General features: G+C 36.6%; 1 protein-coding gene across 1 annotated transcript; it reads left to right on the top strand.

The window, feature by feature from the left end:
• Positions 1-651: 651 nt before the first annotated feature.
• Positions 652-15,699, top strand: LOC134538205 (glucose-induced degradation protein 4 homolog). The gene is made up of 4 exons (XM_063379299.1): positions 652-1,268; positions 1,368-1,535; positions 8,459-8,691; positions 9,760-15,699. The coding sequence occupies exons 1-4, from the start codon at positions 1,122-1,124 to the stop codon at positions 9,821-9,823; spliced, it is 612 nt and encodes a 203-aa protein (XP_063235369.1). The 5' UTR covers positions 652-1,121; the 3' UTR covers positions 9,824-15,699.
• Positions 15,700-26,859: the final 11,160 nt, after the last annotated feature.

The following is a 26,859-nucleotide window of genomic DNA, read 5'->3' as shown; positions in this document are numbered from 1 at the left end:
GAAAGGTAGAAATGATGCAGCATAGTTGCGCTTTTGCACTCTCACACATTTTCATGTCGTGCTGACCCCACTCTGGGGCCGTTGGCACGGTGGGTGATTGTTGGAGCAGCTTTGAGCCGGCTCCACATGGTGGTGTGCAGCTCAAGTTGAACCCCGCCATGCTGCAGGGATGGGCGGGTCACGGCGGTAGGGACCCGCCTGCGCCTGACGCCAGCACGACTTTAGGGAGTATTTGGGCAGAGGGCAACTTATTGTTATGCACTGTGCCACGAGCTATATTCGAAAGAAAATATTTTTATTTCATGTGTGTATTATTAACTTAATTACTTGTGTAAATCAGTATTGCTAACACTGGAAGTATGGTTTTATACATGTGACTAAACATTTTGTTTTGGGACGAAATTATTCCGTTTTGAGGTCGTTACAAATTGTGGGTTTGCTTTATTTGTATTATTAGCAGTTTGCATAGGAAACAATTAAGCAAATGAGATTTCAAAAACATTAAATAAATGGAACATTGTAATATTTTTTTTTTTTTTTAGATTTGCAGAAATTGTGTAATGTTCTGGAATACTGAAACAGGTCTTGAATATTGTTTGGAAGTTTCGGGTGTTTCCGTGGAGTTTACGTAGCGACTACAAACATGTGGTACTTTCACATGCCCAATCAGCGTCATGAATGTGTGTTTAAAATGAAAACGGCGGGAAACAGACATGTCTTCTCCATGTAATTATAAACATTATATACTTAAAAACATTATTTCAACTTATTTTAAAATTAACCACCACTTGTATACTCATAATCAAAACATTGGCGTATACCGTAGTGCAGTGCACAGTATTGTTAAAATTCTCTATGTTTTATTTTTACTTTCCAAGATGATAATAGACGTGATAAACTTCATCTTGTAACAATGTTAACGCAGTGTTTTATTATCAATTTCCTGATTTTACGAATATGTTGATGAATTTCACTTGACTATTACACGTACAATCGATTGTTATCATTCGCGAGATGAATCGTTTCTCTGCCATCTTGTTTTGGAATAACGGTTTGTGTAAGAAGGGTTTAAAATTTTCCCCTCTACTAGAAAAAAAAATATTGGGTTCTGTTTTTTAATAATGCCAGTTAAAGTAGACATAGTACCACCCCCGCCAGCAAATTCACAGCAGCCTGGTGTTACACATTCGTTACTGTACAATGGTTCTAGATTTCAGGGTCATCAAAAGTCAAAAGGAAACAGCTATGAAGTCGAGGTTGTTTTACAGGTTAGTGGCATTTGTCAAATATTATAATTCTCTTGTTTTGCACGTATTAAACCGATTGAATGCTTGTACAACTGGGAACTGTTGGTCTTCATATTTCAGCACGTTGATGAAGAGAATTCTTATCTCTGTGGGTACTTGAAAATTAAAGGACTGACGGAAGAGTTCCCAACCTTAACAACGTTTTTTGACGGCGAAATTATCAGCAAAAAGTATCCTTTCCTGACGAGAAAATGGGATGCAGACGAAGATGTTGACCGAAAACATTGGGTAAGGCTATTTTTTTCAATTTAAGAAAATCCTGGATTTATGAAAACTTGCATGAGGTCGGCGTTTTTGAAACTGGTTACGGCCCGTTCTACAATGACGCGGAAACGTGAAAACATACACATCGCTATCCTATCTGCCGATTCCACAGTGCATGGAACTTAAATGGCAACCAATGAGATAGAATTACATTTATGAAAAGTTTATGTTAATGGAGAGCCACTTTTCCATTAAAATTAGATCAAATAATCCAAAATATTTTATTTTTTACTTGCCATGTTTTCTGGTAAATTTCTTCAGTATAAGCTTTTCAGTGAATCAAAAAAAGTAAAAGAAATGTTTTTTTTTTTTTTTTTAATTACTACAGACATTTTTCTGTGCAACAGTGTTAAAATTCCTATTGGATTCTGAGAAATTCTAAAGAGGTACTTATATCATGTGCAGTGATGAGCTTGCTGTCAATTTGTGCTTCAAAAGCGTAACCTAACCACCAGTCCCCACTATTTTAAATATTTAAAAAAACAGATGGCGGGCAAGTAATGTGATGTGGAATTGAGCTCTGCGGAAATGGTGGAATTATAGGAGTACAAAGGAGTTGAGAAGGGAGTATACTAAGATAGCAGCGTAACATTATATATTTTGTATCAATGTAGATAAGAATTAAGGGTTTTAGTGTTTAATCTTTTGCATAAGGAGGTAGTAGTGTTGTGTTGATTTGCGGTCGCCACGTGGCCGTTTAATTAGAGTAGAAATAAGATCTAAGGTGTAGGATTATCTGTTGGTTATTACAGTAGGATTATATATTATTTAAGTTATTTGGGTAATAGGTTAGTGTAGAATAGTGAATTGTGACAAAATGGGTAGGGTGAAATGTAAGTCGAAGCTTAAATGTGTGGGTTGTAAAAAGGTGTGGAAAGATGGAGAGAGTGGTGTACGGTGTGACAAATGCGAAGGCTGGGTCCATACGGAGTGTGCAGGACTAGAGGAGGGGGAGCTGGGTAGTCTGGGGCAGGAGTGGATGTGTAAGGATTGTGACAAGGATAACAAGGGTTCAGGAAGTGTAGTGGCAATGGCAGGAAGCAGTGGTAGCCAGGAGCTGGTAGGTGGGGTGTCAGGAACTCAGAGGGAAGGAGGGAATGTAGATGTGGGTAAGGACTGGGCACTCAATTTCATTGGTGATATTCTGGGAGGAAAGATTGTTGAGGGTCTGAGTGGGACAAGGAGGGAAGTCGATTTGAAAGAAGGATTAGGTGAGGTGTTGTACAGGAAGGAGATGGAAATAAAACATAGATTAGAGAGGGTAGAGGAAGAAGTAAAAAGGGAGGATGGGTTGAGAAGTGTGTTAGTAAGGGTCGAAAGGCTGGAGTGCGAGCTGAAGAGGACAAAGGAGGAAGTTGAGAAGGAAAGGCAGATGAGAAAGGAGGCTGATGTGGAGGTAGATAGGCTGCGCAGGAGGGTGGAGGAGCTGGAAGGGAGGGAGAAAGTAAGGACTCAAGCTGTTAAGGCCACATATGCAGAGGCATGTACTGGGGAAGTTCAGGAAACAGGTGTCAGGTTGCAGAATGAAGGGGTAGCAAGGAGGGTGCGGGAGGAGGCCGGCAGTAAGGCTGTGGGTACAAGCAACGTAGATGTGAACAGGCATGAAGAGGGCAGGGATACGAAAAGGGGTACAATAGTTAGACAGGAGCCCGAAGTGATTTTCCTGGGCAGCTCTATTGTGAAGGGGGTAGAATTGCAGGGGGTGGGGAAAGGAAGTATATATAAAGCTGCGTTTGGAGGTGCAAAGATTAGGAACTTGGGGGAGAGGGTAGGCTGCATGAAAGGAAGCAGTAAAGTTAAGGTGGTGGTTGTTCATGTAGGGGGAAATGATGTGGCTGGTAGAGTGGTGGGGAGGGAAGTAGAGGAGGATATGAGGGGGCTAGTGGGCAAGGTGAAGGAGAAGTTCCCTGTAGCCAGAGTTGTGGTCAGTGGGGTACTAGTAAGGAGGGGTATAAACTATGTCAAGGCTGCGGCGGTCAGCGAGGTGTATGAGAGGGTGTGTAGGGACTTGGGAGCCATGTTGGTAGATAGCAGGAAATGGGTGGGGCAGGACTGTGTGGGCAGGGATCAGGTTCACCTAACAGAGAGGGGAAAATGGATGCTAGGAGACCTGCTAGGAAGGGAGACTTCTGGCCATTTGGAAAGGGCAAGGTTTGAGCAGCAGGGAAGAAGATAGCAACTAGATAGTGAGGAAGGTGGAGAGAAGGGGGGTGATTGTGAATATAGAGCCGATAGCAATGCTAGGGAGGAGGTGACAGCTAAAGTCAACAAAACTCAGATTGGTTGGACGGGGAGCGAGGAAGGAGGAAAGAGGGGGGTGGAGTTGGATAGGGCTGCAAGAGTGCTGGAAATCGGGGTTCTAAGGGGAAGGGGCACTCGTATCAGGGCGGAAGGGACAGAGGCGCAAAGGGGAAAATGCCAATATGTAAAAGTCGCAGTTATAAACTGTAGAAGTATATATAAGAAGGTGGAGGAGTTCTGGGGCAGGGTGGAAGCCTATGGGGCGGATATCATTGTAGCGGTGGAGACATGGTTGGACGAGGAAATTAGAGATGGGGAACTGAAGAGAGCACACTTTGAAATATTTAGAAGGGACAGGAACAGGAATGGAGGAGGGGTAATGGTGTGCATGCGAGAGGGACTCTGTGGTAGGGTTGTATGGGTTGGGGGGAGAGCGGAGTTATTGGAGATGCAGTTCCAGGTAGGAGAGAAAAATGTACGGCTGATTGCGGTGTACCGGCCACCAGGGCAAGGGGATGAAGCCATACGGGAGGTGCAGGACAGGTTGGACATGCTAGGGGAAGGCAAGTGGGTGATAGTGGCGGGGGATCTGAACATGCCAGGGGTGGCATGGGAAAAGGGGCCGGAGGGGATGGGGTCAAGGGAACAGAGATGGGCATCTCAACTGGCAAACAGAGGACTGGAGCAGGTGGTGACTGAAAGCACCAGAAAAGGTGCCAGGAGAGGAGAGCAGGATGACGGGAACCTGTTGGATGTGGTACTTGTGAGACCAATGGAGGCGGTCAGGGGAAGTGTGGTAATGGAGGGCATCAGTGATCACAGGATCCCAGTAGTGGAGTTAGACGTGGGCTGGAGGGAGAAAAGGGTAAGGAGGGGAAACGTGGTAAACTGTTGGGGTAAGGCTGATAGAGTGGGGGCAGAGGCATTCCTGAAGGGGGAATACAGTAGATGGGTAGATATAGAGGACCTCGAAGGTAGATGGGCTGCCTTAAGAAATATTCTGCTGCAGATGGCTACACGTTTTGTACCTCAGAGGAGGGTAGGCCAAGGAGGTGACCCTCCCTACTATGGAAGGGAGTTGAAAGTGTTGAAAAGGAAATGTAGGAGGCTGCATGCGAGGGCAAGGAAGCTTGGGGGAGAGGAGATAGAGGCGGAAATGAAGGCGCTTGGGAAGGAACTAGGGAGGAAATCGCGGGAAGCAAGGGATGCTTACATGGAACAGCTGATGGGGGAAGGGGGGACGGTAAATGGGGCGGAGCTCTACAGATACATAAGAAGAGTGAAGGGTGAGGAGGGAATAGGGGTTCTCAGAGGAGGAGGGGGGCAGGAATATACAGAGGACAGGGAAAAGGCAGACTTACTGCAGGAGCAATATCTGGCAGTATTTACAAAGGGGGAGGCATGGGAGGGTAAAGAGGACGACAGTTTAATGGGCAGGAAGGCCTTTGAGCTGCGACTGACAGATGTAATTAAGGTGATCAGGAGGTTGAAAGGGAGAAAGGCAGCTGGGCCAGATGGTATAGGGAATAGTCATTTGAAGTTGGGTGATAGGGAGATTGGGAAGTACCTGTTGGAGGTTTTCAAGCAGTCTCTGGAGGAGGGGAAACTACCAATGGAATGGAAGGAGGCAGTGGTAGTTCCCATCTACAAGGGGGGAAATGATAAGGCGGAGCCAGGAAGTTACAGGCCGGTCAGTTTGACGTCCTGTGTAGGAAAAGTGATGGAGAGGTTGGTAGGAAGGTACGTAAAGGGGGAAATGGAAGATCTGGGGTGGGTGGATAACAGGCAGCATGGATTCAGGATGGGGTTCTCATGCGAGACCCAGATGGCTGGGCTGTTGGAAGACCTGGTGGAAGCGGTGGACGGGGGGAAGCAGATAGATGCAATCTTTATAGATTTTGAAAAGGCGTTTGATAAGGTCCCCCATAGGAGGTTAATGGAAAAGGTTGAGTTGCTGGTGAGGGATGGAAGGGTGGTAAACTGGGTGGGTGATTTCCTGAGGAATAGAAGACAAAGAGTGAGAGTGGGTGAGGAAAGCTCCGAGGAGGGGGAAGTGACGTCGGGGGTGCCACAGGGGAGTGTGCTGGGGCCTCTGTTGTTCACAATTATGATAAACGATCTGGGGGAGGGCATGAAAGCCAGATGGAGGCTATTTGCAGATGACTGTGTAGTGTATGAGGTTGTGGGGGAAGGGGGATGTTTAACAGAGGACTTGATAAGGTTGGAGCAATGGACGGAGAAAAATGGAATGTCCTTGAATGTTGGTAAGACAAAAGTTGTCAGATTTACAAAGAGGAGGAAAGTCACACGAAATGTATATTACTGGAAGGGGCAGGAGATAAGAGAGGCAGCAGGATATAAGTACCTGGGGGTGACACTGAAAAATGACCTAGGATGGGCGGAGCACATAGAGGGGGTGGTCAGGAGGGGAAGGCAGGCGCTGGGGTTGCTTGGTAGGACCCTGCAGGGAGCTGGGAGGAGGACAAAGGAGAAGGCATACTCCACATTGGTCAGGCCAATGTTGGAGTATGCGGCGGCGGTCTGGGACCCCTACCTGGTGACTGAGGTGAAGGAGCTGGAAGGGGTGCAGCGCAGAGCGGCTAGGTGGGTGATGGGAATGTGGAGAAGGAGGGAGGGGCAGGATGGGAAACTGCATAGCCCAACGGAAATGATTAAGGAGTTGGGGTGGGAAACGTTACAGAGGAGAAGAAGAGTGGAAAGGTTGGTCAGGATGTTCAAGGTGCTGAAGGGGGAAGGGGGATGGGGGCAATTGGGAAGCAAAGTACATAGAGGGGAGTACAGAGGACGAAGAGACCACAGATGTAAGCTCCAGAGGGTGTGGAGGCGGACAGAGAGAGGGCGGAACACCTTCCTGGTGAGGACGGGGAGGGAGTGGAATGGGCTGGGGGAGGAAATGGTGGAGGTCAGGGATGGGAGGGAGCTGAGGAGAAAGCTGATGGAGGGGGGGGGGGAGAGGGGAGTGAGTGGGAGTTCTTGCCACCGGGTGAAAGCCCAATTGCAGGTTAAGTAATAATAATAAAGTCATTAACCTAATCCAACCAACTATTTAAAGTATTTTTAATGTAGATAACCTAACCAACCAGTTACAACATTATAGTACCTATTTTGTAATGTGCAACCTAACCTAACCACTCCTTAAAATGGTAAACTATTTGAAGTAACAAAATATCCTCTTAGAGAATGATTCTAAAACGTACCAGAATGTAAAAGTATTTCATAAAAATAATTTCAGATAAGTGGCTATCCTTCAGAAATACTAAAAATTTAATTTACTTGTAAAACATTTGGAGGTACGAAAACAAAACATGGTCAGGATTTTCATACATAATAAAAATAAACTACAAAGTAATAAGTAGAGACATGCAAAATTCGCGGTTTCGGTGGCCTTCAGGATAGACTGCAGATACCCCTGTACACTCGGGCAAAAAACGCAAGTCCATTGGCTGCTGACTTGTAAGTTGTCTCAGCTGGTTTGTCTGTGGTTCGTTCCTTCTTTGGTTGAGGGTTTATAACTGGTTGAGATTCGTCCAGATGAACAGTAAGCCAATAGCAAAATTATCTAAGAGGTATATGTGTTTGAATTCTAGTCTATCACCGAATGAATCAGCGAATTTGCAGGTCTCCAGTAATAAGACATATAGTCTTCTACTTAAAACAGTTTTTAACATACATATTAGAAACACAAACAAAAATGGTTACCACTGCTGCCAAATAATTTTAAATTAATCGCACAAAGTAAGGTAACGGAGGAGCTGGGTATTTCTGAGCTTATCTGTACACGCCTGCGTACATGCGGTTGTAGATACTTTAGTTCTGTGATATCTGTCTCCGTTTACATGATACATCTCCGCTTCCGTGTCGTTTAATGATCCTGAGGCCACGTCCAATCTCGAAAGTATGCTCTACCTCTCTCTTTAGGTCACGGTGAGAGCTACCTTGCTGAGTGAACTCTAGGGAAGGAAGGTGAAAGTGACTTGAAGTGCCAATTGCAGCCAGTTGGTCCTGATCTGAGAGAAAATTATTCCTGAACATGAGTAAATATTGAAATGTCTCTGGAAAACATGGAAATTACTACAAGGAATCTTATTCGCTTGAATTCTGTAGCCATCATGAAATGCTTACAATTGTAATAATACTTAACATCCCTTTGAAATTACCTTTTTAAAAATCCTTAAGTGATATTTTCTAAATGATTTCAAAGTAGTCATATTAATTTAAAATTTTTGTCTTTTTCCTAGTTTTTTTATATTTCAATATGCACATTTTTCCTTGATTTGTCAGCCATTCACAACTACTAAGGAATTAAAATATCAGTCTGAATTTTAATTTACTTTTATCAGGTCTAAAGTACGTCAGATTCAACATCTGCCGGTAATTCCTGTTCAAGACTGCACAAAAAAAAAGTGTAGCCTGTCTTACACCTGTATTTCAACTGACAGCATATTAGGAGAAACAGTTCCATACTTGAGTGTCTCGCTGAATGGAAGAAAACATGAAGCAGTTATTTTGAATGCACTTTAGATATAGTGGTAGTAAGTACCTAATCTGTGTAATCAGTTCTGTGTTTATGGTCACAATACAGTGTTTGATGTCTGTATGTGTTCTTTGTTTGCATCATGTTTCAGAACAAGTTTGGGTCTTTCCTCCAGTATGCCAAGTCCTTCAACTCGGATAGTTTCGACTACGAAAAACTCAAAAAGGAAGGTTTTGTGTTTATGAGGTGGAAGGAGCACTTTCTCGTGCCGGACCATACCATAAAGGATATAAACGGTGCGTCGTTCGCTGGGTTTTATTACATTTGCTTCCAGAAGTCTGCTGCAACCATCGAAGGTTACTACTACCACAGGAGCTCGGAATGGTAATGGTTTTGTAATTTTTATAATAAGTAATAGCAATATCAAACCTTTTCAGTTAAAAATATAGAATTGGGTACCCATGCCATGGGCGTCGCAAGGATATATTTTTTGAGGGGGACTGCAATTATTTAGTTTTTGAGGAATATCCATTCCCTGGAGAGAGAAAAAGCGGGGGGCCCGGGGAAATTTGGGGTTTGAAGGTGCAAAAAGGTGGGTTTTAGCCATTTTTCTTTCCTAAATATTCTAATTTTAGTGGGTTGCAATATATAATTTATTTTTTATAAAAAAATATTTTCAGAGAACAAATTTGTAAAAACACAGTGCTCACATTACCACGATTGGACTAAATGCACCATGCGCAACATATGGGTTATATCACAGAAATCATATTTTTAACATAACTACGATACTAAATATATTATTGGAGGGGACGAAATTGAAGACTTTTATTATTGTGGGGACGTGTCCCCCCCGGTTGCGACGCCCATGCCCATGCGGTTAGCGAGATAAACCATCTTGCCATAAATGACGTCAACAATCATTAATAGCTGGGTACAAGATATTTTATTTTTATTCCAATTTTGTTTTTAAAACAGAGGATTTTCAGTGTTTTTATTTTTTATAAAAGCTGGTTTGTAATGCTTTCTCTATCAAAATAGGGGTAATTTTTCTGCATTTTATGGTAAAAAAATGTTTTAATAAATTGATCTAAAACAGATAGGTACATTTATAACAGTAACAAAAAATTAGCGAGTATTAATGATTTAGAATTGATTCAATAAAGACATTATTTCTTTCAGAACATCACAAAATAGGTCAATTATAAAAAAAGAAAAAAAATAGTCAGAAAAATTTGAAATTTTGGTCATGGAAAGTCAGGGAATTTTGAAATTTTGGTCATGGAAAGTCAGGAAAATTTTATTGCAGTGTTGTGTGTACACCCTGGTCAACCCCCTGCGTGATCTCACTTGTAGACGATGTGGATGAGTGGTCTTGTGACGTGGTCATTTGAAATATGGTGTGTTATTTTTTTTTTGTGGATACGTCCTGTAAACCTCGAGTGTGTGCAGGTACCAGTCTCTGACGCTGACCCACGTCCCAGAGCACAGCATACAGATCTACGAGTTCAGATGAAATCAGCACGGACTGTGGCAGCTCAGCGGACGGGCTGGCGTGTCCGAACATTTCGATACCCATAGTTCCCCGAGCTGTCGTGCGGTGAACGTGTGCAAATAAAATTTAAAAAAAAAAATAAATAAAATAAAAGAGTGTAATAATTTTTTTGAAGTGCAATTTTTGCTTCGGTCTTTGCAAACTCGAGAGATACTTTCGTACTTTTCTCATCGGGAGAAAAAATTACCGTGTTTGCAATGGTGAGGAACTTCAGTGACGTTAAGATTTTTTGTATATGTCTGAACTGGGAAAGAATATGTTTGTGGGTGGTATCTGGGATGCCGTTCATTTAAATATATTTTTGTCCTGGGCTGTCTAAAATACAGAGTATATAGTGATTTATAGTTATTTAAGAAAACAATTGTTACATTTATTGCATGGAAGAATTGATGTTACGTTTGCAGCACCTGTGGTGTTGGTTGTTATTTTTTACATTGTATATTGAACTATTTTTATTTTTTGTGTTGGCTCTCTAGTTTGTAGTTTTTGCAGTTGGATGAATTAATATAATACTCAGATCAAAGGGTTTTTTCTGCACCGTCTTGCAGTTGGTTTGTGCAGTGTTAGCGGGACTTGTTTTCGATAGTCGTTGAATGTCCGGTAATGTGGTGTGTTGCGATGTAAGGATGTAACCCTGTCAAAGCTTTTTTTTGTCCTAGAATCATACTTATTAACTATGAAGACTTCTGTTTAGGGTTCTGTTATGTATGTGTGTATTTTATCAGATGCAAAACTATTCAAGCTTATTGAGCAGGTCAAACAACTCGAAAATCTTTAGCGTTGCTTTTTTGTAATGTTGAAATGGAAGCTATAGAGAATTCCTGCCTAACTGAATACTCTTGGCTTCTCTGTCAAGAAGTTCATCAAGGCATGAAACTACAACTCGTGATGTTGGATCTGATACAAGTCAGGCTTTGCTTTTGTTAAAGCTTGTGTGGCTTTCGACGTAAATGCCCGTGGGAGGTTGATTCTACAATGGTGTCTGCAGATCACGAGAGTCACGTAGAAGTAACTAAATAAACAGTGACTGTGCTGCAAGTCACAAAAATTTAATTTCCAGCAGTTTCTTGTTAACGTGAATTTGGTTTTTGGCTGCCTCACTTCATTCATGTAGATTCACATTAAATACAAAATAGTTGGTGAGTCACTGAAAATCATGGGCAGATTAAATCATCTCTGAAACTTTGTTCGAATGTCCTGGAAAAGTTAAGAAATTGGTTCACCAGGTATTGGTACGCAACCTGTAAAGTGTTCGGATTGGCTGGGGCAGTTGTGGAACTAGTAAATGAGCAGCCAATCACGGTTTTTAAACTGCATTTGAGGTTTATCTTGCTGGAAAGGCATTAAAGTAAGGAAGTCATATTTTAAAACAATGTAATTGTTTAGTGACAACAGGAATGACTGAAAATGGAAACTAAATTTGGTGAATTTTCATGCACATAAAAAAAAATGGTTGATTCATAGTACATAGTTCCCACACGCAGAAGTCGGGAATAGATTAGAATTTTGGAAAATGGCAAGGAAAAAAATCAGGAATTATTATTTGAGAAGAGTAGCTAGCATTGTTAGTGTAGTCAAATTTGCATAAAATTCTCATCATTTTCCTCGCTGAAAAGTAATTCAAAGTCAGGAATTTAGGTGTTTGCAATTTCAGTGGGAAATATTGTTATTATGCATCTCATACTTGGTTCTATGTGTGTGGAACTGTTGTGTAGTTTCTAATTCATTTGTGCTATAACTCGGGCACACAATCTGTGTGTTTATTGTAAATAAAAATGTGATTACCTACTGAAGCGTCTTTTAACTCCAACAAAAAATTTATTGAATTCAATCTTTTGACTTCAGTCTATTAAATTCCATGCTGTAATACACTTCAGAGGTAACTTTCAGTGTATGTTAAAAATGTTAATTGAATTGAATTGAATTTCTTTCTCTATTTTGGTATTTAGAATTTTTTTTAAGTGCTGTAATAATAAATATTTTTTTATTTGAAAAGTACATTCTTGATGTATTTCTATTTTTCAAGTAGAAACTATAGTAAAAACAAATTATATTTAACCATGCTAGGTTGGCATTATCTTGTACCATGTATAAAAGTTAGGAATTACAGAAAGTTATTAGATCACTGTTAGGATACATTTTTTTATGCAATAGCAGTAGAGCTGTTATAAATTATGAATTAAATTTGTTACTCAAGAAATGTAGTAAATGTTTGAAATGAAAACCTTACGATTGGATTTTCTTGAATGTCGGAATGGTTGGCTAGTTGTTATCGTGACAAAATTCATCATGCAAAAGGTTGAATTCAAATAAAGATTAATGGCTTTAAGATAATTTTATCATAAATACTGTTTTTTGATATATTGCTGTCCATATTAATTTTTTTTTTAAATATATTCTTAGGTATATCATCAAAAGCTTTTATCCTTGTCAATACTTTTAAAAAAAAAATTATCAAGATAACCCAGTTGTGCAATCATCATTTACAAAATAATGCTGTAAAAGGCTTTACTGAGTACCTACCATACTTAATAAAAGTTTTTGACAAAAGATGTTTTATAAAAATGGTAAACCTAATTTAGAGTACTTTTTAGTCTTGACATCAGTGTGTACTATAAAATTATTCAGTGTTTAAGTGCAATTATTAATACCCGGTTTGACAACAAGTATTACCATTTATGAATAAAACAAATGGCTGGAATCATCTTAATGTGAAATGGCTACTGCAAAAACTCTAGTGATAGAAATCAGTAATTTAACATTTATGATCTGTATGTACATACACTTAATGTGAGTAGATGAAAAATCGTAAGTTTTTTAATTCATGCGTAGCTTTAAGTGCTTAGTCCTTATTTCTAGACCTAATGCCAGTTGCACCATTCGGGTTCCATTTTCAGTTGTAGATCGTGTTCATTTATGAGCTATGATCGGCACTCTGAAATCTTGCACTGTTCGAGGTCATCACATGACCTGTGATTGATTGACTTGGATTATCATTGGGATTATCTTTTCTTTTCTTGACTTGACCGAAGTTCAAAGAAGTGTTTGCAACTATAATCAAATGTAACTAACTACTCAACATTTTAAGAATTTTGTTCCATCAGTACCACTCAGTACTTGATGATACAGATGATTTAAAAACTATATGACATTTGCATCACGTTTACCGTAAAATTAATTTCACACACTTTTGAGATTTTGTTTTGAGGTTAAAGAGAGATTTAAATCAAAAGTACTAGGGCAATAGTTTACTAATGTACAAAAATACCATGGCGGAATCAGGCAACAAAAATTTAATTCCCTTCATTTTGTCACACAATGGAACACAAGTCGTAACTGAGCACTGGTAAATTCATTACTATGCAGAATTTAAAGTTTGCAAAATTTCAGAAGCAAAACTTATAGTTATCTCAAAATGATACTGTTTTTTGGTTGTGGTTAGGAATTCTGTTGCAAGAGATCTCTCAACAACATAAATTATGGAATAATGCTTGAACTCTTATGTGCATAACCAGGATCAACAATTTAGTCATCAAAAATCTGTAAGCTTCATTCCGTTAGAACCAGGGTGGTTCGATCTCCGATAAAGTGCAATCTTCGTGCAACTGGCTACTTAGGTAGGTAATTTCTCTGTGAACAGTTAGTTCTCTTTATTTTTATTTCTCTATTTTAATGGTTTTGTGTTAGACTAAGTTTTGGGTCCTTTTTTCAGAGTATATGATCATAGTAATTATAACTGATAAACAAGATATTCATTATTGAAAATTATTGATTTCACAGCAGTATGTCTTGTTGACAGTCTGATTCGATTTGTGTTTGCCGTCGCCTACAGTTTAGGTCCACTGCATTTTCACGTATGGTTTTGTGGGAAGTCCTGCGAGTGTTTCACTATGTAAGCGTTGATTTGAATGTTTAGTTGCAATTAATTTTTTTGCAATTCAGGGTCTGGAAAATTAGGGAAAATCTGTTAAAAGTCAGGGAAACGGGAATTGGTCAGAGAATTTACTTGAATTACTGGAAAAGGCATGGAAATTCCCCAGTGATAGTAATTTGACAGGAAATATCATACTCCATTCTGCCGTCATCCTTACTGTGAAAGCATTTATTTTTCAGATGGTGTGTTGTGTCGGTGGAAAGTCATACACGTGGGAAAATGTCTACTGTGAAGTTCTGTTTGAACCAGGCCAGCTGTGGGAATGGGGGATGCTGGTTTGTCTTTATTTCTTTCAGAAAATTGAAAAATAGCTAAATTATTTTTAGAAAAAAATTCAATGACATTTGTAATTTTGGTAAGAGAAAAGTAAAAAAAAATTTTTACTACGGATTTGTGTGGACATCTTTTACATTTTGTGTGGTATGTATTTTTAAAAAGTCTGGGATGTGTTTATAACGGGACCATTTTGAGTTTACGGACATCATCAAATCAAAGAGGGTATGGAGCTGAGATATTCTTCTCAGGAGAAAGTCTATAATTTATTGGAGCACCATAAATTAAAATTTTTAATTCATCCCCATTTGTTTGTATAAATGTCAACATTGCTCTTTTTTTTTGTGCTCTTCGTAAATTTGTATTTTTTGGATTAATTTTGTTCTTGTGTTATTGGTTGAAGCACAGTTTATTCTGCAAAATTTTCCAGCCTGTGGTTACACAATTCTCACGTAGACACTGGTGCATCACTTGAGGGTGTTGGTTAGTGCTGCCGTGTTGGAGCGATAACTTGAAGTTCCCAAGTCGGTGTTAAGGAATAAATTTTTAACTGGTTTTTCTGCCTAATCCGATTTATGAGCCTGCTTTCTCGAATGGCGAAAGTGGACAATCCTTATTCGCGTTGATCTGTAGACACGTGTAATTGTAATCTTGATCATTTTGTTGTACATAGTTGGTATAGAGTTTTTGGCCGGGCACGTGTTATGTGATGATGATCTTACAAAAACCTCTCGTACATATCTGCAGGTGGATAAGTGATTCTTTTTTCACCTTTTTTATTTTGGAGGTTTTCTCTTCTAGTCATTTCAAACATCTACTGTATGTTCACTTTTTTTTTTGTTAGTTTGCTGACTAACATTTGTCTTGTGTGTCAGAACACTAGCATGAATTCAGTAGAATATTCTGCTTTATTTTTTGATATTGTGATTCTGTAATAAGAGGATGTAAATAAAATATAATTGAAATGTTTTTGAAGTTCTACAATTCGACAGTTGTGTAAAATTTATAATGTATTTTTTTTTCACTTGTCTTACCTAGTTAACAGTTACTGAATCGTGAACTTTAACTAGACTAAAATCATTGTTGAATGTTCAGTGCACTATTATTCAAGTTCAATTAAATTTATTAAGTTTTAATTTAATTTTATCCTTTTGTCTGTAGTGTTTGTGTTACTTACACTTTGGTCCTGCTGTGTTGGTATTCAGATCCCATGCGATAGGTTTTTAAGAAAAAAATTTTAAATGATTTTTTGTTTCCTGTTTGATTGTGTAAGGATCAGATGACCAGTTACGAATTCCACTTAGAAAATTTTTTTCAGAAATGACACTACTTCCTGACAATATATTACTAAAATTAAAATTTCATTGCTTAGAGAAAGAATTTTAAAGAAAAAAAAATCCCTTAAGAACCTAAAATTATTTCCTAAAATTTACTACTGTTTGCTATTCTGGTGTAGTTGAATGTGCCTGGAAACTTCCACTTTTGATTAGAAAAATTCAGGAGTTTTGTTTATAAATGTGATGGGAATTTGGTTTTTGTTAAAATTGAGAAAAAATTAAGTGAAATTGGGAGATAAAAAATCACTATCAAGATTTTTGCCCTTATTGTCATACAAAGTTAAAAAATAAAACTATCTGGGTTTCTGCTGTGCTTGTTTAAGGTTATTTCAACTACTAATTTTTTCGGGTTAACCATTTATTAAATTTTTTCATACTTAAAATAGACCTCCCCGCCTTAGTAGTATGTACTACATACAGCATTCCTAGGCATCCCATTGTATATGTTTGGCTATTAAAGCTTTTAATTATGTGTACTCTGTGTGTGTGTTTTGTTAATAGTGTGTAAATGATCAAAACAAAAGTATAAATATTTGTAGATTATTGAAAAAAAAAAATGGTAGAAAATTGTGTTAAATTATTAATTAATTACAATTGCTAGTGATGTACACTTTTTCGACCCCATTTTTGATCACATTATGATGAAATGCTTATGTTGAGGACCCTGCCTAATAATTGGGTTTTGTAATTGATATTACATGATCTATAAAAGAGATGTACCTTGTACATATCTGTTATCACTAAATCAGTAACCGTTTAGGACGATTTTAATTTTTCTTTGGTATCATTTTTAATTGCTTAGATCATGCAAGTTTTGAATACTTAACAAATTGCAATCTGTGCAACTTTGGAGTAAATCTATCTGTGGTATTGTGTGTGTAAGCCTCTAGTAACTTTTTTTTTGTGATTGAAGTTATTTTATCATACATTACAATAGATGCACTGTTGCAATAATTGTACCTCACTAATTGTAGTGCTGATGAAAAAAAAAACATTGATGTTTGGTCTGTTAATGAGAAATTATAGCTGAATACATACTAGTACAAATTTTGAAAGTTAGTAATTGGTCTTTTTAAATTTTTATGTAAGATAATGTTTGAATATTGTTGTAATTTGTGATGTGTTTAGAAGTTAGCAATGTGTTATTTTTTTAGTTTTGTAAATTTGTGTGATTTTACATATGCTGTGTGTAAATTAAAAATCTGTATCATTGGCCTGTAAATTTTTCTCTTTGTTAAGGAATTTTTTTTCATAATTTTTCTGGTTCCTTATAATTTTGAGATTAACAGAAGAATGTAAAAAAAACTGTTTATGCAGCCTATAAAAATTAACAACTAAAACTGTTTTTAATTGCTGGACATTGCTTTTGTTATGTTCAGTATATACTATGCATTTTTTTTCCTGTATTCATGGAGTCACTGATTGGCTTAGACTTTAAAGAGGCATTGAAAGTCTAATGCATTGTACAATGTGTAGTTGATGTAGAATCATCTATAGAAAATTTAAACAGCAAAATAAAAAAAAATTGCTAGTAGATAAAAGATTTTTCTTGTTTATCCCACATGTCCTTGTGTCTGAAGTATGAGCACCAGGTGGTACAGTGGAATATCATTTCAAAAAAACCTCACTGTAAGTGATTTCAGATTTAAAGGTAAACATTTCCACATTCCTTTGATATTTTTCTGTTCACTAATAATTCTGTTTAAATAAATTCAGTATTAAGTACCAAAATTGTAGGATTTTTCTGCTTTGTTGTACGAGTCACAGAAATCTTGTTGATTTTTAATAAAAGAGGTGATACAAACATTTGAGTATTGACATTTTTAAAGGCAGAACAAGTGAGATGTACAAACTAGAAAAGGGGAGAGATACAGAGAGACTGACAGAGAAAAGCTAGAACAGATGAGCATGGATAGTTTTCTCTCAAAGTTCCAATGATGCTGACGACAAACGAAAATATTTTAACAAACCGGAGGAAGCTCAAGTTTCAAGACATTGCAGCAGCAGTTTTTGCTTGGTCATACGTTTATGTGGATTTTAATTCATTTTAGTTTTTACTATAGTTCTTTGTGCTTGAACGGTTATTCTCTGAGGCTTGTGGCAATAGGGACCCAAGATGATGCTGGCTCCTAACCACTTGACTGTTTGTAAATTTGAATCACGTTGGCATGCTGGGATCGAACCAGTGATCCTCCCGAGTCTGTATTGATTTTTTCACAAAAGAAATCACAGTAAAAATCTTAAAACATCTGTCAGTGAGGTATATGCTGGTTATAAGATAAATTTTGGGCCCACGTAAATCATAAATTTAAATGGACGGTCTCCGGGTAAAAGGTAACAAGTTAAGAATTCACTTTTTGCAGGAGAAACAAAAAACTCTTAGATAAAAATTGAATTTAAATACTTAAATTTTTCTTGCATTATTCTTTTATTTACCAACTTAGTTGCCAATGATTAAAAATACATTACATATTCTAAGTATACTTAAGAGTTTAAGTGACTTGTTGACTAAAAATCACCAAAATGTGACTTGTTACCTTTTACCCAGAGACCGTCCAAATTATGAGAACTAGTTGAGGGGGGAGGTAGGTACTACATTATATATAACAAAAACATAGTCAAAAATACAGTTGTAAATACAAGTAATAACAATTTATTTGTGAGAACTGCAACATTCACACTTATACAAACCTATGTACACAGTCATTACTCACAATACATTACTATTTCAAAAAATATTTACACTTTGAATAATTTGTAATGGAGACGTGTTCTATTTGAACTGCAAGAAAATTTATTGTTAGTTTACAAAATATAATTATGTTATTACTTTAATCACTCCCTTCAAAAATTAATAGTAACATGTATTTTTAATTACAGTTTCTCGTTGCAAAAAAAAAAATTACGGAAATGATATTTGACACAGCAGAACGTGGCAACACAACATACTTTACTTTTGCTCGGACATCTCGATACGCTACCGAGACATCACCACCATACGTCATTATTTGAACCTCAAACATACAACAACAGTTACAAAATCCTACCAAATTCCTTCACAAATTACGTTGAGTTGATGGACGGGACGAAAGTACGGTGTTTAATTTCAACCCAAATTTTCAAACTTGTTATGGATGGAGTTTATTCTTTAACAACGATGGTACTCATTAATCTCATTACTATGTAGCGAAAACAATGCTACTTTTTTTTTTGTTCCAACTACATCTAGCAACAACTTTTCCAGTGTGTGTGTGTGTGTGTGTGTGTGTGTGTGTGTGTGTGTTATCAAATACCCTTTAAAACAATACCGGACAGGTACAAGATTTCTATGCCAAGGGAGAGAGGGCGTGTGCAATGACTGACATGTCAGTAAGTTAAAGTCAAAATTAGAATGATCTTTCCTATGAGTATCACAAACACAATTTTGGTTATCACAAAGCGCTGATTCTTTCCTATTGTGCTGTTAACAATTTTGATTGACTTCGACTTTGTTAAAGACCCTCTTTAAAGACTAATGCCTCCATGCCGAAAACCTGCGGTCGTCACGTCAGTTCAATTAATGGCGGTAAGTACGCCCATTATGAACAATGTGTCTATTTAATATATGTGGTGCCGACATTTATTGCAAACAAAAATGTCAGTTATTTTTAATTGTTACACATAAATGTATTGATGTCGAGCAGGACTACACCCTCACTTAAGCAATGCGGTTCTCCCCCCCCCCCCCCCCCCCCACAACACCCTGTAAGTGAATGTATGTTCCTTGTCATGCCCCAGAACCCCAGAATACTTGTTTCTTCGGGAATGTAATAATGACGCACAGCACCATAAGCTCGCATCCATGAATGCACCCTGCCCAGGAGTTAAAATTTTTAAGGTTCAAATCTTTTATTTTAGTGTCAATGTAATAAATGTATTTTGATTCAGCATAAATTTTTGTGTGTTGTGTCTTGCCGACGGTAGGGTCTAAATACGACCGGACAGTCAACAGGGTGAGAAATATCTTTCCAATGCTGCCGTCATTGGACGCTCTGAACAGGAAGCAGACTCCGTGCCTCGTCGACTTTGACCTTTTTTTTGCATGTCTGACCTGTTAGCATCCGCCATTCGTGTAAGTATTTTTTTAACGCTCTTCCGTTTCTTTACGGCCTCACCGAGAGAGGAACCGTTTCACCTTAAAATTTTAATCCCGCCGCAGATGTTTTAAATTAACCACGACTGAAAATTTCCGGGCCAGACCATTTGGTTCCCTGGCCTGCTCACGAACCGATTCTCTGCCGTTTGTGTTTTCGGACAATCAACACGTGGAACAACAATGTCATTGAATCCGCTCGTACCGAATCTCCGTACCTTTTGCCCGGCCGTGTGTGCGCGCGTCGTAGGACCGGCGTCTGGCCCGCCTTAAGAGCCCATCAGCAAATAACTGCTATGATTTGTAAGTGGCATTCCCGCCGCTGAGAGCGAATGAGTTTCCGTGGTCATGTACGACCCTAAAGTACAGAGTCTCCGCGGGGTCCATGTGGTGGCGTCCAAGTTTTAACGAATGCACATCCCCCCCCCCCCCCCCCTCACACACACAATTTGATAAAATTAAGGGGGTGCCTCCAATTTCAGATCAAGATTTTATATTTACAGTATCTACAGATAAACTTGTAGACTTTTTCAATTGTTCAACTTTCACGAAATGAAAAATATATATATACAACGCATACTTTTTGCATAATTAGCTGCCAAAGTTACATTTTTAACGTTTTGGGGTTGTACAAATAAAGGAGAATTTATTTATTGCAGAACTGAAACATTTTGGGTTTAACTGAAATGCCACTGGCTACTTCAAGAAATGGTTTTAATTTCTGTCAGAAAATGTTAATTAATTTTACCTGGCATTTCAATATTCTCAAATTTTTTACGATCTTGACAGCCAAGAAACATGAAATGAGTTTTTGTGATGGAAATGCAAACCATATCATGAAGTAGCCAGTGGCATTGCAGTTAAACCTAAAAAGTTTCAGTTCTGCAAGATATTAAATTCTCCTGATTTGTACAACCCAAAAACGTTAAAAATATAATTTTGGCAGCTAATTGTGAAAAATGTATGCGCTGTATATGTTTTCCATTTCGTGAAAGTTAAACAATTGAAAAAGTCTAAAAGTTGATCAGTGATTAATATAAATATAAAATCATGACCTGAAATGGGAGGCACCCCCCCCCTTAAACCTCCAGTGTTAGAAATTTATTAACAGAGGTGAACAACATTTGTCACCAGATAATAAAATATAATAATTCAATTACTTCTTCATAAAACACTATTGTAGAAACACACCTTGGTGCAAGGTTATTTGTCGAAAACTCGCCTACCTTGATAGTATTATAGAGCTGTCCGGTATTTGCTTTAGTGTATTTGGTAATGTCGAAAGTGAACAACCTCAAATTAGGAACTTAAAAAATTTTTTCTAGAAATAACTGTAAACAATACCAAGAATAAATTCTTAGTTAACTTAAGATGGTTATGGCTCCAATTCTGTTACTCTACTGTCTTTACCAATGACAATAAAATTAATTCACCTTGTAAAAAAAATTAGCACTGTAAACATTAAGTCACAATTAAAAATATTTACTTTAACAACAAAGATATATATATATGTATATATTTAAGATTATTGAATACTATATAAACCTATTAAAAGATTTTGTTGTGACCAAATTTAATATCCTGGAAACTAATAATATGATAGGAAATGTATAAAGATTGGTCAAAACATCTGTATACACCATATTTATATGATAGTAAACTTAAAAATTCCTTTCGACACAGCCTACAGACATAGGTAGATTTCGAAGAACCAGTTTATTATGGAAATATTTTGGCAACTTCTATACTCTTCTGGAACATTTCAAGAAATTAATGTACATAACATATTTATGTTCTCCAATATTAAAAACTAATCTATTAAATATTGGCTCATTTTCTATGCAGCCAAAATATTACAAATATTTTTAACTCAGTTTATCCGGCATTGAACAATTTCATATTATATGCCAACTATTGTAATTATTTAATTTTTTGGACGTTCCAAGCACTATTTCTCATCCCTTGCACTAATAACATGGTCGTATAAAAATTTGTTTAGAGATAAGATTAAGATAGTTTAAAATAAATTTGAATAAATTTGAAACTAAAAAAGTTTTTTTTTAAATTTTAACCCCTGTTTTTACAGTAATAATTGTTTCAGCAAAAGTTTTAGATGAAGTTTAAGATTTATACAATAAATTGTAACAGATTTGATAGTATACAGATTTTAAAAAAGTAATGATTACTATTATTTTTAAACCTTTGGTTAGATAAACATTTATTTCAACAGTAGTTTCAGACAATATTTGCAAAGTTAAACAAAAATACGAATGGATTCGATAGTGTACACGGTAGGGAAGTTATAATTATTTTATTATTCCAACCCAGGTTTTTTCAACCCCTCGCAATAATGGTCATATAAAAAATTGTTACAGACAAAAGTTTTGGATAATATTTATACGGTTTACATACAATTCAAACGTATTTAATAGTGTGCATATTAAGGAAGTTATGAATTTGTTTGTCTTTCAACCCCTGTTATTTTCCACCCTGAAGTTATGGTTGATCATATTAAAAATAATTTCGGATGAATGTTGTATGTAACATTTAAAAATTTTACATTAAAAAGGAATGGATTTAATAGTGCACAAGGTGCGGAATTTATGAATTTTTTTCGTTTCTGCCCCCCCCCCCCCCCCCCCAACCCTTTGCAACAATGGTTGCAACAATTTGAACGAATTTGATGGTGTGCCTACGAACAGAGTTATGATTATTTTTTCCCCTCCAACCCTTGATTTTTCCACCCCTTGCAGTTATGGTTTTATGGTTGGTCATAACAAAAATGTTCTTAGACAAACAGTTTTTGGTATTACTCCTACGAGTTATAATACGTTCAAACGGATGGATACTCATCATATTATAGGAGTTATAGCAATTTTTGTTTTTAAAAAATCTTTCCCCATCGAAAATATTGACAGATTTTCCTTGTTTATATTTTATGTATAATTTTGGAAGTGATTTGTAAAAATTTACAGCAGTTTTCATGTCCACAAAAATGTGATATATACATATAAACTTTAGAGCTGACGATGGTTATGTGGTTACGGGATCTATGGACCATGAAAGGTAAACATTATATATAAATTTTCCGTAAGTCACGCCATAGTAATGGCTTCAATAGGTAGTGTTTCTTCGAAATCTACCTAACATGCGTAAAGAAGCAAAGTTAATAACAATCTTTCATTTACTTCACTATTGCATACAGTAGCAGCTACAATAACAATGTTTTGTTAAAAAATGTAACCCCTCTGGTTTCAGGTATGTACTCAACATTAAAAATAAATTATTTCACTATTAATAAATAAGACATGGATGAGACAGTAATGTGAGGGTCATATTATAATACTATAAAAATTATAAAATACTGTGTGGGTGGTTAACAGTTACCTTAAAACCATATTTCATTTCAGATAAAAAAATTACGTATATTAATTACACTGTCTCTACAGATGCCTTCATCAAACACAATAAATTATCGCACACACAATTACATCTTAACACTCACAACTTATTACTACATTTAGCACCTCTTGTTAATTTTAGTCACAACGAAGTAATAATTGCCACATACATACACAGGGTTGGCAAGTTAATATGTACAATAAAAACAGCTCATGCTTTCAGTAACTATTTGTAACACTAAACGTACTTTCAAAATAAACTTATGTATCTCCTAGCATCGAAAGCAGCAAAAATATTTTGACATTACTTCAAATGATTTGATCTCAATGAAACAAAGCTATATGTATCCTAAAAATTAACAGTGACAATTTTGGCTACGACTGAGTCAAACATTACAATATAAGCACAAATAAAATAAAAACAATCATAAATCATTTATGATGTTATGAAAGTGCATAGTGAAATTTGAAAACAATATTTCACACCTACAGACCAAAATATAGCTGACTGCAACTTACTGATTAATGCACTCAAGTGAAGTTGCAATTAGTATGTGCATGCAAAAACATTCTTAACCTTTCATGCTTATAAAAATATAAAAGAAAAAATTAAAGGTAGAAAGTATCTGCATAAATGGTACATGTTTAAAATAAATTTTTTTGGAGGCCAGTTTTTATCTTGCGCGACATGTCGAGATAACGCTGGCAGTGGCCAAATGGTTTACCTACACATATCTCAAACAGTTGGAGATGTAAAACTGTAATTGATATTGCAATTCTTTATGCCATTTGCTAAATTGAAGTGAACACATTACACTTTCAATGAGCCGTTGAAGCAAGCGTGAAATTGTCTTTACTTAGCTCCAGTAGGGTGTACCTAGCGTGTATGCCCGAACGTTAAAGATTTTTTTTTAAAAAAAAAGGTGAATTTGGGAGAGCAGGGGGAGGGGGGGAAGAAAGTTTTAAGTTTTTTAAAAATGTAACACCACAAAACAGGAAACAATATTAGTAATGAAGGAACTTCCCAAATTAGCCGTCAAGACATTAGTGAATCAGATGCACTAGAAATTATTAATAATTTCAAGTGTACACAAACCATAAAGTAAAACCAATTAAGAAAATTATTAATTATTTACCAGGAGAATTCAGTAATACCTGCAATAATAAAAAAAACATACACTAAGATATCTGTCAATTGAGCAAGTGATAGTTCTCAAGTTACGTCACGCTGGTTACCAAATGGTTAGCAAAAACACAATGTCTGTTTAAAGGCTAACGCTAGAAGTTTGTTCAATAGTTTGAAAGGAACTTTCTTGGATATCATAAAAATGCCATCATGAAGCGAGTATTGTGAAAGATGTTTCCTACACATTAGCAAGGAATTAGCATTAAACTTCATTATAACTAAAAGAAAATGTTTTGCTATCCAGATGAGATAGGCTATTGGGGTGGTGTTATCATTTTTACTTCAATTACATATTAAGATGGAAAAGATTGCACAAACTGCCTCCTTGACTTCTTACTGCTATGAAAATAAAGATCCCCAGCTCCTAGATTGTACCAAATATGTATCTCCCGTTCCACATCAATATAACCATACAACTTACAATTTTCACTGAAATTTATTTACAGACGGAAGTTACAACTGACGAACCTATTCAAGATAGAAATAAAGCTGTTTTTTTTCTTTTTCCCACAATATTGTTTTTAATCCCATCTGAGTTCAAGAGCTTAGCATATACGCAAAATTATTTAAAAACTTTAATAAAAAATATTTGTAAAATTTGTAAAATGTTATAATTATATTATTAATTAAAATTAAATTAAAAAATAATTCAAGTCAAGCACCCCAAGTTAAGACTCTTTATTGTCCTTATAAGTTGTTTTTTTAACATTAGTATTACCAAATTTACTCAATTTCAAGACACCTTTTTTAAGTTATAGTACTTCTTTCGGTGTATTTTGGAAGAAAAAAAAGAAAAGAAAAATTATGAGTGAATTTTTATCATGTGCATACAAAACTTTTACAGGATGAAAAAGGGTTACATACAAATAAAATTTTTATCTGTGATTTTAAATCATATACTTTAATGATTGATAGATATTGAATATGGGTACACGTCTTTAAAAACGTTTATTTATTGTGAATATTAGTGACAAATTGTTTTTATAAGCTTTCTCCGCTTCACTTACCTCCCCTCCTTCACGATGCTATCGTGGCCCCAGTTGCTACCTTAGCCGTGTTCTGTTGCTCCCTCGTGTGTCAGACCAATTCATTCCCGATTAAAACAAAAACCATTGCAGATACAAAAAAAATCAAACAGACCTTATCAATTTGTAATTTATGTACTTTGCTACAACTTTTATTCAATGCGTTTTTCACTAAAGTGCACCGTTTTCAAGTTACGGTGTGAAATTAAGACATTTTTAGAAGATTCGGGAATCGTAACTTTGACTTCAATTTTCCATGTTCGGTTATTACGAGTGTTCGAGGTTACGAGGATTTTTCCCGCCGTTGTCAGCTCTCGTAGTAGCGAGGTTCCACTGTCTTAGTACTTGTTTCCTCCAATAGTTTAGACACACCCTTCACAGCACTAGCACAAATAAAGAACCCACTTAAGGTATTATGTAAAAATAGAGATCTGAAAAATTTGAAATTGCAATAAACTTGAAAAAAAAAAACATTATTCTTGATGTATTGAAGATAAATTGCAATGTTTTAATTTTTTTTAAATCCCTTACACATCTTAAATAGGCTCTCATTTTATAAATGCTACATTCTCACAACTTTCTCATCAAAAATATCTTTAAAAAAATTTGTCGTAACGAAAACAAATGCACAGAATAAAAATTGTTGATAATTTATCGATGTTATATTTGAAAGATTTGTGCAATGGGAGTGCATGACTTGATGTAAGTTTTTGGACATACGCAATGGCGTATGTCCAAAAACTTACATCAAGTCAATTTATCAATGAACAAATAAAGTTCGCTACTTAATTTTTCGTATCTCTAAATTCTAAATATCTTCGAAAATCTTGACATGATCTGCCTTACTGTGCTGCTGTTTTGTACTTCTGCTCTGACTCCCAAAAATTTTTATCAGCTACGGGGAAGAGATTAGGTATTTGAAAAAATATGTGCCCTGCTTTTTAAACTTCGGTAACTTACGCTACTTTCGATTGCATCCTGAACTGGTACTAACATCAAAAGAGACAGGATAGCACTTTCGGATGATGGAAAAGGGAGAGGAGGATAGGGTAAGATGTAGAAAGGAGGGGATAGGAGGGAGAGAGAGAGAGAAAGAAAGAGAGCATTGATGGGAGTCCATCCAATTTCCTTCCTCTCCAATTCTCTATGGCTGTTAGCAAACGCACCACATGTACTGACGAAAGTGGCACCAGAAAAGATCCCGTGAAAACCGCAAAACCAGGAGAAAAAAAAGAGCCAATTTTGAAGTGTTTATTTTGAAGATTTAGATTTAGCAACGGCAGTTTTAATTTTCATGCACCTTTTGTCTTGATTACCAATTCTTGTTATGGTTGGATTAACTCTAAGACACCAAATAAAGGCACACACAAAATAAAATAACCTCGGCTTTTGTTGCAAATTTTATACAATATTACACCGCTTTTTAAGGGAAAAATAATCTCCCCTTTCTCAGGTCTCAATGAGTAAGTGTTGGCACATGATCACTGTGACTAAGACTCAGTGTGATAAAAATTTCAATACGAACAACAATTTTTCATAAACATAAAATATTCATAAAGGAGATCTCAGTGGGTTAAAAAACCTGCCTTCAGGTACAACGGGCCAGTAAACTAGATTACAGGGCAACTCTGGAGCAACCTGCCGTAATTCTTTGAACATAATTGAATACATAATGCACTGTTAACGTATTCGTGACACAACACTAACAG

The sequence above is a fragment of the Bacillus rossius genome, chromosome 13 (assembly GCF_032445375.1).
Source record: "Bacillus rossius redtenbacheri isolate Brsri chromosome 13, Brsri_v3, whole genome shotgun sequence".
Taxonomy (NCBI): domain Eukaryota; kingdom Metazoa; phylum Arthropoda; class Insecta; order Phasmatodea; family Bacillidae; genus Bacillus; species Bacillus rossius.
The sequence above is the reverse complement of the archived record's forward strand: the minus strand, read 5'-3'. Positions and strand labels throughout refer to the sequence as shown.